Source organism: Juglans microcarpa x Juglans regia, chromosome 6D, assembly GCF_004785595.1.
Source record: "Juglans microcarpa x Juglans regia isolate MS1-56 chromosome 6D, Jm3101_v1.0, whole genome shotgun sequence".
In the NCBI taxonomy this organism is placed as follows: Eukaryota; Viridiplantae; Streptophyta; class Magnoliopsida; order Fagales; family Juglandaceae; genus Juglans; species Juglans microcarpa x Juglans regia.
In genome coordinates, this window is record NC_054604.1 from 21,484,898 (window position 1) to 21,501,389 (window position 16,492).

At 38.1% G+C, this 16,492-nt stretch overlaps 1 protein-coding gene across 1 annotated transcript; it reads left to right on the top strand.

The window, feature by feature from the left end:
* The first annotated feature begins 567 nt into the window (after positions 1–567).
* LOC121235740 (abscisic acid 8'-hydroxylase CYP707A2-like) lies at positions 568–2,792 on the top strand. The gene is made up of 7 exons (XM_041132122.1): positions 568–856; positions 946–1,264; positions 1,395–1,781; positions 1,904–2,078; positions 2,160–2,266; positions 2,358–2,476; positions 2,618–2,792. The coding sequence occupies exons 1-7, from the start codon at positions 654–656 to the stop codon at positions 2,727–2,729; spliced, it is 1,422 nt and encodes a 473-aa protein (XP_040988056.1). The 5' UTR covers positions 568–653; the 3' UTR covers positions 2,730–2,792.
* Positions 2,793–16,492: the final 13,700 nt, after the last annotated feature.

A 16,492-nucleotide genomic window follows, 5' to 3' on the forward strand; every position in this document is an offset into this window, starting at 1 on the left:
AAAAGTAGAAGAAGTCAATCCGTAGGGCAGTCAGAAAGTACAATAATGAGAGAGTGCTTAAATTAGGATCCTGTTTAAGTATTGAGTTGAGTTGAAATTAATTAAATTTTTTATAAATAATAGTGAGTTGAGATGATATGATGAGTTTCATAAAATTCACTTAAAATAAATTTAGATATATTTAAATATTATGATAAATTTAAATATATTTATAAAAAATTAAAAAAATATTATAAATCTTACATATAAAAAGACGTTTAATCGAAAAAATTTGTAGAGTAAAGAAAAGTTGAATTGAGTTTAAATGCTAAATTTAATTTAAAATTTAACTAACTGAATTAAAATAAGTTCAAGCCAAGTCCCACGTGTAAAGCGCGTTTGCATTCGTTTTTTGTTTTGGGTTATTAGAGATAACCCAGACGCAGAATGTTTCGAGAATGGCCTACGGCTGGCCAAGTCATGCTACTTACCCTCACTGGGCCCACGCCACATAGTCCCCCGGCCCCCCCCCCCCCCCCCCCCCCCCCCCCCCCCCGGGCGAAAAAACACTATATATACCCCCAACCCCCCTTCACTTCTTTCCTCACACTTCTTCTCCATTACTTCCAGCTCCCAATCCTACTCTCAGCCACACCCACAAGAATCTAGTCGTCATGGAATTTACATCCATGTTCCAGTTTTGCTTTCTAGCCTCCATTTCCCTCATCTTTCTTATCCATTATCTCATCAAATTCAAAAATTCAAGTCGCCGGAAACTGCCCCTCCCGCCCGGCACCTTGGGTTGGCCTTACATAGGCGAGACCTTTCAACTCTACTCACAGAACCCAAATGTCTTCTTTACCTCAAAACAAAAGAGGTTGGTATATACACCCAAGTCTTGAATCACTTGATTAATTTGATAGCTACTGGTTTTATTAATGGTGGATTTTTCGTTTTGATACGTAGGTATGGCTCAATCTTCAAGACCCACATATTGGGGTGTCCCTGTGTGATGATCACTAGACCGGAAGCCGCGAAATTCGTGCTGGTGACGAGAGCTCATCTTTTTAAGCCCACATATCCTGCAAGCAAAGAGAGGATGCTGGGGAAACAAGCCATCTTCTTTCACCAGGGAGACTACCATGCCAAATTGAGGAAGCTTGTTCTTCGTGCCTTCATGCCCGAAGCAATCAGAAACATCGTCCCCGACATCGAAGCCATCGCCAAAGATACTCTCCAATCTTGGGAAGGCCGGTTAATCAACACTTTTCAAGAAATGAAGATAGTGAGCCCCCCAGCTTGAAATTTCCCTTTGAACTCAATAAACAGAGCGAAACAGGGCTCCTTCCCCTGTTTCAAATTGTGTTCTGTTACCTGTAATCCTAACCAAATTTATGTGTTCTTTTGCTTTGCAGTTTGCATTCAATGTTGCCCTGCTTTCCATATTTGGAAAAGATGAGGTTCTCTACCGAGAGGATCTGAGGCGGTGCTACTACATTCTTGAGAAAGGGTACAATTCAATGCCCATTAATCTACCAGGCACACTCTTCAACAAATCCATGAAAGCAAGAGAGGAGCTTGCTCAGATCTTGGCCAAAATCCTCTCCACCAGGAGGCAGATGAAGCTCGACCATAACGACTTGCTCGGTTCTTTCATGGGTGAAAAAGAAGTCCTCACTGACGAGCAGATTGCCGACAACATCATCGGAGTCATATTCGCTGCTCGTGATACCACCGCCAGCATTCTGACATGGATCCTCAAGTATCTTGGCGAGAACCCCCGTGTTCTTCAGGCAGTCACTGTAAGAATCCTTAACTAAAAATCAATGATCTTTTCATGACCCAGTTTTTGAAACATCTAGAAAACAATGAGGAGTTCACTTACATTTTCCAGTGCTTGTGATTTTTTTTTTTTTTTTAACAGGAAGAGCAGGAGGCCATAATAAAGAGTAAAGAAGGGAGTATTGCAGAGAATGTTCTCTCTTGGGCAGATACCAAAAAGATGCCAATCACTTCAAGAGTAATCCAGGAGACGCTTAGAGTTGCCTCAATTCTATCATTTACTTTCAGGGAGGCAGTAGAAGATGTAGAGTATGAAGGTCAGTTACTGCAAAATCTACTTTTAGTAAATATATTCTTCATTCCTTTGTACTAATTTGTGTTTGGAATTTCTTCTTCAGGATATCTTATACCCAAGGGATGGAAAGTTTTGCCACTCTTCAGAAACATTCACCACAGCCCAGACTTCTTCCCAGAGCCTGAGAAATTTGATCCCTCAAGATTTGAGGTAAATTTGGATTCAACAAAATGGATTCGATTTACTGATATATTTTACTTTCTAGAGCAAGATTCTAAATTGTTTTTGAATTATCTGACAGGTTGCTCCAAAGCCCAATACTTTTATGCCATTTGGCAATGGGATCCACTCCTGTCCTGGGAATGAGTTAGCAAAATTTGAAATATTAGTCATTCTCCATCACCTGACCACAAAGTACAGGTAGGTAAACTTCAATAATAGGATCAATAGTCTTTGGCCTTGCTCACCCAGTTATTACGTCTGTAAAAGGCCAGCTTCTAAAAATAGCATTTCTTGGGAGTTTCTGCATGCTGACATGATTTCCGCATCAATTATTTGCAGGTGGTCTATGGTTGGTACACAGAATGGGATTCAGTATAACCCTTTTCCTCTTCCCCAGGATGGTTTGCCCATCAGATTCTCTCTGAAGAGAGAGACTGCTCCAGAAAGCTAGATCCAAGCACAATAATGACTTTCTATATACAGAAAGAAAGGAATCTGCAATTGAAGAAAGAAATCTCCATTAATTTTGGGACAAGACACCCAAAGGAACAAATTTAAATATTAGAATGCCAAAGGAAAGCCAAGTGTACAGAAGAGCATTCTTTTTCTTTTCTTTAAAGGGATGAGGGGGAAAGTTCTTCAGGGTTTAGGTTGGTTTATATAGATCTAGGAAGGGTCTTGTTATTTGATTCCACGTGACTTGACAAGTTTGCGTTTCCTGGCTCTACCCGTCTTTGTTAATCACAATAACCATTCTTATATATTTATGTAACAAAAATTCTATGTGTAGTCACTGATGCGATTGACAGTATCACTTTCTTTTAATATAAAATAACTTATTTAATCAATCACATTAGTAGAATATATAAAAATTATATAAAAATGACTGTATATAACAGAACTCATTTGCTTAAAATATAATTTCAACACAACTAGACTCGTAGAATGTGTTTTCTTTCGGCGATTTTCTTTCTTATCGAGGAAGTTTTGCCGCCAAAAGTAATTTTTTTGTGGCAACTATGGGAACCAACGGAGATGAGCGTAGCTTTTCGGCAATTTCTATTAGCGGCGAGCAATTTTTACCGCACAAAGTGCTTTTTCACGGCCATTGAAGGGCTCACCTGATATGAAGTTTTGCAACAGTAATTGACTTTTTGAGACCATATAAATTCTCATTGTGTACGTTTATAAATTTTATCTTCCGCTCAAAATTAGGTTCCAACTGTCGTATAGAGGCCAATAGCTTCATGATGAACTCATAATTTGGCCAGTACGTACGCCTTATCATTATATATATATATATATATATATATGTATGTATGTAGAGAGAGATAGATCTATATTCATTTGAATATCCTTGTTTATCATTTTTGGAAAATAAATGTTAATGACTTAATTTGCAAAACATACTGGAATGAAGGAAAGAGTTATCTCCGGCCCACACGAGAAGATTCGAACTTCGATATAATGCTCTTCACGTTCATCCATATAATAAATAATAGATAAGCGAATAAAAGTAAATAAAGAGATGTAAAGATTTATGTGATTTGACATAAAATCCATTATAATGAATGCTTTTACAATCTTTATACCCTCATATCGCACAATACAATGGAGGAATTTGAGAGAAATCCTTTAGAGTCGTTGTGTGTGGTGAAGTTTGGGTACAGAGAGCTTCTATGTAGAGAGCTTGTGGAGAATCTATGGAGAGTTCATCTGATTTGTGGGAATCTCCTAGGAAAGTGACTGAAAAGGAAAAAACTTCACAAGACATATTTGACCCAACCAACTTGTCCTCTCCGTTCATGACTTTATCTCTTAACTTGATCTTTAACCTTATTTGAAGCTAAATCATAAACTGCTGATTTGACCCCTACAATGACTTAATTTACTCGTTTACATGACTTTGCTTGAGTTTGAAGCAAACTAACAAACATCGTAGCAGATAGGTAGCGCAGGCTTGAGTTTGATCATTTTCAGAGGTCCACGTACGAATGATACTTAAATACTTATCGGACTTGTAAGAGGTCAAATACTACAAATTAGACATGCATGGCATGATCGGAAATCATCACGCGGTATATTAATTGTCCTTGTAGCGTATAAACTTAATTAAGAAAAGCAAATGCACGCATGTTCAATTTTCAACTTCGTAGATTAGAGTCAATGAAAGAGCCGCAATGATATGCATTATGCACGCACCAGACATTTTACATGGATTGGTCATTTTCAAATGACACAGAAATATCTTGTAATTAACATCTCCTAATTTCCCCTTCACATCCTTTTACAAGAATGGAACCGAGGCATAATATCAGCTTCCCCTTGGACATGCAATATCTTCAAAATCTAAGCGAAAATGCTGACTTTTGGTCACATTTCTTAATTGGACAGGTGTCTCACATGTATACCATGATGTTGTAGTACTTGTTAGCTAGAGTTTCAAAAGGTCGATGCGTTTGCTATTCCCATTCAAAAGCATGGAAAGTGAAAGGAAGAAAAGAAAAATCAAATTAGTGTACTCATCATCTTATTATTGTCGTTGTTTTAAATGTCAGAGTGAGAGAAATTGTCTTTATAAATATCTGATTTATTATGACTGATAAAAACATACATCTACAAAAATATTATTTTGATAACCCGTTAGTCATAATCTTGATCGCTATCTCATGTCAACTTTGTACACGAGTAGTGGGTGTACATATACACACATATATATATATATATATGAAAAATAATATTTACAGTTGTACAGTTTACGCGTACTCTCTTTGAAAAATATGAATAAATATAAACTCTACATAAAAAAATTATTATTTTAATTGGTGATTCCCTTTTTTTGTAAAGAAATATGCAGAGACTGCATACTCTAAAACTGTATATAGCATTACCTTAAATATGTGTGTATTAATGATATCAACTTTATACACCTACCTTTTTTTAGATCCCCTAAGATGGATCATTCGGAATATTGCTTCTATTATTAAACCAAATGGGTTTTTAACTGTAACCTGCCAACTAATATATTTTTCATTTTTTATATTTTATTTTGGAAAGATTATTCAGCCTCCTTTTTTTTTATTATTATTTGCAATTACGTAAGCATAGTGATCATTAAGAAGCTGTCGATTAAATGACACTTTTCCCCCATGAAAATTAATGAGGTGGACTATAACATTTTCGGTCTTGAGATTGGACACGTCTTAAGAAAAAAAACATCACAATTTTTAACCATAAAGAGACGCAGGAGAATCAAAAGAACCGCTCCGAACTCGTGTAGGAGGGTACTGCCTCTATAATTAGGGGGAGAGGAGGGTCCAGGGATAATATGATTTGGGTTTGCAGCTTGCTCAACAGACTGAAGTTTGATGATCATATACTTCTCCAATGTGCAGTGCTAAGGTGGGTCTTGAATATTTTAGGGAAAGAAACGTGGACCTTGGAATTTTCTTAAAGCCCAATAACATTCAAGGACCTAGCATAATTAATTTGGTCGATGTAAGCACACTTAGTCGACCATGTCCACGATGTACGACCATATCTACATTTTTTTATGAATAAAAAGGGTAGGGGGGGGGGGGAACGAGAGATTTTTTTTTTTTTTTTTTTAATCTAGCTGTGATTGCAACAACACTCTTTCCGTTGAGAACCGAAAAGAAGTGTCCTAAATGACAGAAAGCCACAATTGCTTCTTTAAGTCGGATTTGAGCCATAGCCTAGATTTCAACCTCACTAAGGAGTTCAATAAATCTTTATACAATTAATACTAATATCCGATTTGAACACAAGAGATGTACTTGTTAAACCATATGAGAGTAACTCAGGCACCATTAAGTCACTACCCTTGATGGAATACAACCTTATCTACATACTAGATAAGAGAAAACATTAAGACTCTATAACACTAATATTGTCACCATCATCGCTACTTGTGATACCATTATTATCATCGTTGTTGTTGTCACTGTGAAGGAAGTTATTCCTTGGCTTGGATCGGGAGAAAGGCCCAAGTCGAAGCCCAGATGTGAGGTCTGGGCAGGGCTGAGTGTGATAGGAGGACTTGGGTCGGAACCTAGGCATGAGATTAGGGTCGGGTCGTGCACACGTCGGAAGCCCAACTAGAAGACATGAGAAAGACTTAAGCAAGAAGGGATGCCACATTCAATGCAACCCAGAAATGTGCACAGGGCGGTGCACCCTTGCATTAATGTGGCGCTGAGAGACTTAAAGGAGAAGGTATGCCGCATTCAATGCAATCCAAGAATATCCAGGGCAATTCACATCGTGCATTAATGGAACAGAAGAGACTTAGGGATCGAAGAAGGTTCGTCGCATTCAATGCGGCCTAGGACGCGATAAGTGGACATCAGGAATATTCGATCTCCTACAAAGCAACACCCCACTACCATGGAAACCAGATCGACAAGTATAAATAGAGGCCTCCGACAATCGATAAGCAGGTTAACATCTACATACATTTCTACTACTTTATCTCTTCATCTCCTACATTGAAACTAACTTGAGCGTTGGGGGTACCACAGACCCCGAGGTCCCCATCTCCTCCTTGTAGGGAAGAATCCGAGTACTATTAGCGTGGAATCACCCAGGCCTACGAAACAGGACATCAATAGTCACCATCTAACAAAAAGTAATAACATCTATTTTGTTACCAACCACCATTATTTGCACCACCACCATTGCCATCATTATCATTATTAGTCTCGCTAATTGGTTCATTTGGCGTGTAGTTGAATCATCAAAGTGGATTTGTTAGTCTTTTTCTTCAATTTGTCTTATATTTCAAATTAAAAGAGTGGGAGGACATTGCAGATGTCCATCCTGGACAGGACTTCTAATGACAACAATGTTGGCAGTGGATAGAATGAGGGAAAAGAGGGACTTTCAAATTCAAGTGTCCGTCATTTTTCCCCGCTAATTTTTTATGAAATAAGGTGGTAGACTTATTCTATAGACATTTCCTAATGAGAGATTTTAGTAGATTAGGGTTTCCTTTATGTCCTAAACCTTTTCTAAATCAAGCAATTAAAGGCAAAATCAAATACTACAATCAATAATTGAATATAGATATTGTTGTTGCCTACGTACCTATCTCCATTGAATATTAGGCCTTGCAATTATGAGCCAAAGTAGATAGGGTTCAGGGTAGTAGAGAATGCCAATTGGAGTGAAGGGGTGGCTTGATTTCAAATAAAAAGTTGGGTACTCTCCATTCGTGTAGTGCCCTCGCCAAGTTGGGAAAGGTCTTCTATTTTGAATTACCTAATGCGATTGCACTATTTTTGGGACCTATGATGTTGGAAAGGACTATATGTACAACGTCACCTTTAGGTATTGAGAAGGCTGCTCTTGATGTAAGACGACTCCACCAATCGATGATGTCAATGGTACTCCTTTGAAGCACATAGTCTAACAACTGTAAAGAAAGGAAAGGAAAAAGGTGCCCCTGACTCCATTTAGTCTGATAATTAACAAACTTTTAGACAAGGGAAATTAGATTTCTCCCTAGGAAGGCATGAATTACTCAAAAGTTAACACCCTCTGATTCATCCAAAAGAGAAGGAAATGACAAGTTTTACCCTATCTGCACCCGAAGCCAATCCCCTACTAGTCTTAGCACCATGACACAAAATGGGAGCTCGTGTGGGTCCTTTTATTTATAGCATAACAACGGTTCGAGGTAACAAAATAGTACGTAACAGGCATCGGTTCATAAACACTATAAAACAGAGATGGTTATGGTGCGATGTACGTCACTCGGCTCATGCGCAACTTTGCCCCGTTATGTTATATATGGAAGAGTTTAATTTATTGCGAGGCTGGTTATTCAAAGCCAGCAATTGGTTGCCAGATTTCACCCCACAACTAGAAGAAGATCGCACTTCAGGAGTCATGCCATTGTGTCTTGTAATGGGTTTTCAATAGGGAAAGTAGTTTATGTGTCAACCTAGAACTAGATGATTGGTCAAAATTCTTACTTTTTTGAGTAAAAACTAGTGCTTAACCTAAATCTAGTAACATTTTTCTGATTTATTTGATAATAGATGTTTATTTTTATACTGTCAACTTTTCCTTTGAAGTGAGAAAAGCAACTAAGTCAACACCTATTTGCTAGGGATCTACTGGCTCGAATGCTTGAATCTATTCCACCACAAACACCTTTGTTCCTTCTACAGGATACTACTATAGGATCTTCACTAATTCTGTTCCTTCTTTGTTTATAGCTCGGGTTAGTCCCCAAGTGTCTGCTTTGATTTTCTCGAATCGTGTCAGTCTCCATCAGGGAAATCTCACAAAAAAAGGATAACATACGTCATATATATATGATCACTGACCAAACCTCTCAACCAAATTTCTTATTTCATTGCCTCTTATTAAAGACAAACAAATTGTGTAGAATTGAAAAGAAATGTTTCTTTCTTGTTGTCTTGTATTGAATACAGAGTGGGTATTTATATATATCAAGTGAGAATATTCTTTGTAACAATATGTTAGAATTACAAGTAATAGAGTGACACGAATACAACAGATTTTATTCTAGAGGATTCAAGCTTGGCAAGTCCTTTGTATGTGTAGATGAGGTTCCTTTCTTTGTACTATTGATACACCCCTGCGAGCCAAGCATATCTGGAAGAATAGTGAGGCTCGATCTCAATGTTGAAAATCTGGTAGTGGATAATGGTTTTGTAAATATATCAGCAAGTTGATCTTTGCTTGATAGAAATGAAACTTGAAGTGCCTTTGCTTGAATACGATCCCGAACAAAATGATAGTCAATGTCGACATGTTTGCTATGGGAGTGCATTACTGGATTCATGGAGAGGTAAGTGGCCCTCAAATTGTCACAGTAAAGAGTAGGGGGTTTAGTTAAAAATATTCCTAACTCAGATAAGAGTGATTGCAGCCACAATAATTCACAAGTAGCATGAGCTAGTGCCTTATATTCCGCCTTCGTACTTGATCTAGCTATGGATGATTGCTTCTTTGGACTCCATGAAACCAAGTTCTTGCAATAAAAAACACAATAGCCACAATTGATTTTCTGTCGTCTGGACAACCAGCCCAATCTGCATCAGTGTAAGCTGCCAAAGAAAGAGAAGAAATGGGAGAAGGTGTAATCCAGTGACCATAGTCCAATGTGTGTTTTAGATACCATAAAATTCTTTTCACACTTTGCCTATGAGATAAACATGGAGCATGCATAAATTGGCACGCACGGTTGACAGAGAATGCAAGATCTAGCCTTGTAAACAATAAGTACTGCAAGCTTCCCACAATACTTCTATAAAAAGAGGGGTCTTCCACAAAGGTTGAATCATAGGCAGATAACTTGGTGGAAGGGGACATAGGACTGCCGACAGGCTTGCAATTCAACATGTTTGTCTTTTTTAGTAATTCCAAAATGTATTTCTTTTGAGATAACTTCAGTCCAGTGCTGGTATGATTACATTCAAGTCCCAAAAAATAATGTAAAGACCCCAGGTCTTTAAGAGGAAAATCAGTACTTGAAACTGAAATGATGTGTTTTATAACATCCAGAAGAAATTGCAATTGATAGAACTAACCTGATTGAAGTGGGTTTCACCACAGGACTGAAGGTTTCGTTGTAATCCAAGCCCTCAAGTTGACTATAGCCCTTGTCTACCAGTCTGGCTTTTCTCCTTTCAATAGAACCATTTGACAGAAGCTTGGTTTTGAATATCCATCTACAGCCAACAAGATTCTGATTTGAAGTAGGGGGAACCAAGGACCATGTGTTGGTGGACATGAGGTCATCGAATTCTAGTTGCATCACGTGTCTCCATTCTGAAAATTTTAAAGTTTCGTTGACAGATTTTGGTTCATCTGGGATGATGGTCACATGAGCTCAAGGTAAAGGCCAAGAAATGGTCGTCCGTTCGTATTTTGGGACAGGTTGTATTTGATTTGGCTCTGGTTTGAATGGGGTGAGTGTTTGGAAGTGGTTGCTCGATGGGTAGAGACACGGCTGGAGAAGATGAGTGAGTTTGTGCCCTAGGAGAAGCAGAGGGTTGGCTGGATTTGAAGGGTAAAGCTTCAGATGATGGGCTTGTTTCTAAGGCAGATGATGGGGCTTGTTTGTAGTGCAGATGAGGTGCTTGTTTCTAAAGTGCCGAAAAGATTAATTGAGTTAATGGGTTTTGGATTGTTGCTACGGGTGGGAGTGATATGAGTAGGAGGTGAAGAATTAATTGGGAAAGGGCAGTGAGGTGAAGAATTAATTGTATGTGGAGTTGAGTTGGCAATTGGCAAGGAAATTGAGTTATGTTGTGAGGACCCATGACTGGAAGGTAACGAATTTAGTAAAAATATGTGCGATGGAGTGGACTTATTTTGAGTGGGTGGGTTTGTGGAGGACACAGAGAAGGGGAATGTGTTTTCATCAAATAATACGTCCCTGGAAACATGCATTCTGGCAGTGGGAACATGAAAACAAAGATAACCATGATGAGAGGAGCTATAACCAAGAAATACACACGGAAGAGATCGGAAATTAATCTTGTGTTTATTATATGGCTGAAGATTAGGCCAACATTGACACCCAAATATCTTTAGAAACATGTAATCTGGCTTTTGATGAAATAGAACTTCAAAAGGTGACTTATTGCTTAAAACTAGAGTTGGAAGTCTATTAATTAGAAAAACAGCCATGACAAAGACATTTGACCAATATGAATGAGGTATTGAGTAATGTACAAGGAGTGCAAGTCCAGTCTCAACAATATGGCGGTGCTTTCTTTCCACTAAACCATTTTGTGAGTGTGCATATGGACAGGAAATTCTATGGGAAATACTAAAGGATTGCAACACATTATTAAAAGCTCTAAATTCTCCATCCCAATCAGATTGTAGTGCTCGAATTTTTGTATTAAAAAGAAGTTCTACATTACATTTAAAGGAAAGAAAGATTGTGACTACATCAGATTTACATTTTAATGGAAAAATCCAAGTAAATCGACTGTAGTCATCTACAAAGGAAAGAGAAAATCTAAAACCACCACGGGATAACATTGGTGCAGGCCCCCATACGTCTGAATACAGAAGTTGAAGAGGAGCTTTTGATCTTGATGAAGACTAACCATAAGGAAGTTGGTGGATTTTGACTTTACAACAGGAGGAGCATAGACCAGGTGGAGATGATGATTTAATAGGAAGACTGACTTGAGAACTATTTTATGAACGAGTTGCATGGATGGATGACCTAGCCTAATGTGCCATTGGAAAGCAGAAACACGTTCACCAACATGTGCTTGAGGAGATGAAGGACTCGATGGAAAGGCATACATGCCATCTTTAGTATGGCCTTGGAGATGGACTTTCTTGGTGTGAGAATCCTTTGCACAGAAAAAAGAAGAGTGAAATTCAAAAAATGCACAATTATCTTTACAAAACTTTCTAACAGAAACTAAATTCTTAGAAATTGAAGGAACATGATAGAGTTTAGAGAGAAGAAAATTGCCATTGGTGGAAGGAAGTGTTGAAGTGCCAACATGATGAATTGGAAGGGAAGTACCATCACCTACATGAACTTTCTTCACTTGTGTACTTAGATGGATTAAGAGAAATGTTAGAAAAATCATGAGTGAAATGATGTGTAGCAGGGAAATCGGGATACCAAGTGTTATCAACGTGGGTTGATGGTGTTTAAGTGTAATGTGGACCAGAGGTGAAGTTAGTCTAGAGAGAGGGTGGTGGAGGTGATTGAAAACTGTAGTTAAAACGATGGTAACAGGTATCGGTATGTGTCCTTGTTTGTGACAAACTTGGCAAGTGGGTTTATGTGGGAAAAAGTTGGGTGGGAAGGGAGAAAAATGTCCACCACGATTGCCTTGACCTCGTCCTCTGTAACCACCCCTACCATGAGATGGAAGCATTGTGACTAGATTGCTTTTGAGTATTATTAGCAGAAAACTCAAGTGAAGCTGTAAGAGTGGTATGCTGATGGTTTAGCCGAGACTCATGAGTGAGTAAATGACTATAAACTTGTGCAGGGTTCAGAGGATTAACACGGGGAGTAATCGAAGTTACAACAAAATCGTAGTCTGTCCCCAAGCCAGCAAAGAGAAAAGTAGTGAAATCAGTGGAGAAGATAGTTTTACCAGTCATGGCAAGGGTATCTTGAAGGAGTTTGGCACGCTGATAATATTCAGCAATGGAGTCCAAACCCTTTTTTAGGGTAGTAAGCTGCATTTGAACTTGCATAATGCGAGCTTGAGAATTTGTAGCAAACAGATCTACAAGAACATCCCATATTTCTTTGGAAGTGGATGCTTGTAGAACATGTGCTATCAAGGGGTCAGATAAGGAGGAGATAAGGATGCTCATGACAGCTTGGTCCTGTCGTTGCCAAGTAAGAAACTCAGGGATAATTTATTGAGTAATTTTATCAAGCATTTGAGGGGCAAGAATGGTCCCATCAAGATACCCAAATAGATTTTGTCCTTTGAGGTAAAACATGATTTGTGCCTTCCATAAAAGATAACTATCATGAGTTAATTTCACTGTGATGGAAGAGGGAAGAGTAACATTTGGAGAGGCATTGCTGTTTTGAGGAATGACAGAACGTTTGGGAGTTTCAGCCATTGAAGGAAGCTTTTGAGCTTGGACTGAAAAACACTAGGAACAATGGACGTCAGTCCTAGAAGGCTCTCGATACCATATTAAAGACAAACAAATTGTGTAGAATTGAAAAGAAATGTTTCTTTCTTGTCGTCTTGTATTGAATACAGAGTGGGTATTTATATACATCAAGTGAGAATATTCTTTGTAACAATATGTCAGAATTACAAGTAATAGAGTGACATGTATACAACAGATTTTATTCTAGAGGATTCAGGCTTGGTACGTCCTTTGTATGTGCATATCAGGTGCCTTTCTTTCTACTGTTGATACCTCTACTACTACTATATATTCTACCTCTATGGTAGATAGGTTGACTGTAATGTTGCCTTCCAACTAATGGCACAACTTGAGAGAGTGAAAACATGATCTCCTCTTATCCTAATCACCGGCATAATGTGAATCAACATACCCCTCCTGAGATCCCAATCATAGATGTCAGCAGCAATTTTCACTGTGGAAGAAATATAGTAAGCATTTCTGTAGGAAAGTACTAGACTGCAGTAATTACAGCAACATGAGGTGATGTTCACCACACAACGCACACCTTACAAACTAATAAGTGGTCCTGAGTATAGAATAATCCCCGAATGGAAAACAAAAGGATAAACAATTGTTGGGGAATAGACTTGCTTTGCCACACTAAATGATGCCAATTCACAGCAAGGCTATGAGACGAATGTCATCCCAAGCAAGCTTGATATTCAAAAAGCACACAAATTAATGGGTCCAATCCCTACATAAAAGAGAAATACCCAGAAGCGAACATGGGGGGAGAGGCAACACGCCAAGCCCTTTTGAGGTTAGCCAAGTTTGCCCCTTTCACTTTGGACAACTGTCCTTATAGCATCATAAAAAGGGCCTCCCTTTCATGATAAAAGATGCCTCATTTATTTGATCTCTATAGATTGTGATTGTGATTGTGATCCTCTTAAGGCCTAAGATATATTTAAGAAGAACCTTAATGAAATCCCTTTACATAAATTACTAGCAGTCCCTTCCTGTAAACCTATTTTCCTTTCTAGATGCACCGTGCACAACTTCTAAAGTGGGAATGGGTTTGGGTTAGATTGCAGCGGAAGGGAAAAGGTAGTAGTTACGGGTAGTGAAGCTAATAAGGAAGAGATCACTGTGATAAGGCATGGGAGCACTATCACTCAACTCCCCGAGACTCATTAGCAATTTCTTTACCGAGAGAATAATATATATCATTTTTGCTAGGTGCTTAACAAGGGAGTGGGATTAAGTATTAATGATGGATTGTGTTGGCAATTTCTTATGTGAATTTAATGCATTGTCCCCCTTCCTACGGGTTCCCATAGTGACACACAAACCACGCCCCTCCCTCTCTAATTGTTTTTTTTTTAATAAAACCATACTACTATAGAATTATAGAAAACAAAAAGAAACGAAATTTTGGCAATATGATGACACTCTCATGAGGGTATTTGTCCCACTAGTTGGTGATGGACAAAGGGAATTAAGTGAGTGTAATTGTGCACCAATGACCCCTATTTATAGGCCATCATACACCGGTTGGCAAAGGGCACAACCATTTGTAACTTAGTGGTTGTCAAATGACACAACATTTTGTTTAGATCAAAAGGTTGTGTCTTTTGACACTTCCTTAGCCATCACCTCCCCATGGGAACCATCACCATGGAGAGGGTATCATTCCAAGGGATACACCTTTTGGTGATCACACCTTAAAATTACATCTCCCACTTGATCACATAAAATGATAATGATCCAGTTGAGTATTTTACCTTAGTACTAATATAAGCTTTTTACTACTCAACTCTCATCTGCATATTCTTGCAGATCGGTGTCAGAGCATGACAAGTCTCTACATGCACATGTTTTTTTCATTACCTTATCTGACTATACCCTCCACCATATGTGTTCCCACTGACCACATATAAAGGGTGACTTCATTTCACTAAAAAAAAAAAATTTAATGAACGACATCAATTCTCCGTGCCTAGATCAATAATAGATATATCTGTCACAATTGACGACTTCAGCCGAATACATAACACATGTATTAACCTGCGCTGAACTTTCGTTAGGTGAAGTTATTCCTGAGACTTTCTCTAATCACCTTATCAGCGACTTCACAAATGATCGACAATTATTTGTTTAATCAACCTGCACTGAAATTTTATGAAGTACTTACCTTAAGGCCATTCAAGATGTTTTCCCTAATTACCTTATCAGTGACTTTACAAATGACCTAAATTTTCATTTGGGTCTCACAATAACTTCAATTTTCTAGGCGTCTCCGAAATTTTCTGAGTTATGTGTCGACAATGAGGTTGCTTCACCAAGGTTTCTCTAAACCCCATTCTAGTCACATGTTCTTTGAATTTCTCTAGAGATAATCCTTTGGTCGGATATGCTACTATCTCATTCGAAAAAATAAAATTAACCTTGATCTCACATCTTTCCATTATATCTAAAATATAGTGATAATGCACATCAATGTGTTTTCCCTTAAAACTCTGTGTTCTACTTTTTATTAATGAGATAGCAGACTGATTATCATAAAACACATTGATTGGATCTATAGATGTACCCAAATTTAAGCTTTCAATAAATCGTTTCATCCACACCGCATTACACACTACAGTACTATAAGTAATATATCCTGCTTTCATAATAGACTTAGTAACACAACCGTGTTTCTTACTCAACTAAGAAACTGATGTTCCACCAAATAGAAATATATATCCAGTTGTAGATGTTCTATCATCTACATCACTTCCAAAATCAGCATCATTATAGCCGATTAATTCAAGATCACTGATCCCAAAGCACAATTTCAAATTTTTAGTACATGTAAATACCTTAATATACACTCCACTACTTGCCAATGTTCCTTACCTGGATTGGATTGATATCTGCTTACCAATCCTACTACATGAAAAATATCTGGTCTTGTACTTGTCATTGTACACAAGTGGCTTCAGTCAGCTTGAGCATAGGGAACTTTAAACATTTCACTTATTTCCTCCTCATCTTTTGGGAACATAGTTTTATTTAAAGCATAACTTTTGCAAACGAGTGTACTTAACGATTTACAATTTCCATACCAAATCTTTTAAATATTTTTTCTAGATATTTTTCTTGATCTAAATACAACATCTTTGAATTTCTATCTCTAAAAATTCTTATATCAAGAACATAGGCTGCTTCATCCATATCTTTCATTTCAAATTTATATTTCAAGAATTCTTTTATTTTATTCATCATATCTAGACAATTACTTACCAGAACTCCTTCACTTCACATAACCACCAGCCGCAACAACATCCTCCCGTGCCCAAAACTCCTTCACTTCATAGAACCACCAGCCACAACAAACCATCGAGAGACCACGTAGGCCCCAACAGAAACCATCCATTGCCCAGCCAACACGAAACCGTAGCACCACCGCAGCACAGTTTTCATCCACTAGAAAAGACACGCAAACCTCCTTGCACCACCACTGGCCAGGGTTTTTTCAAACCACCAAACAACCTTCTTGGTTCTTCCTTCCACATGACCAACGCAACCATT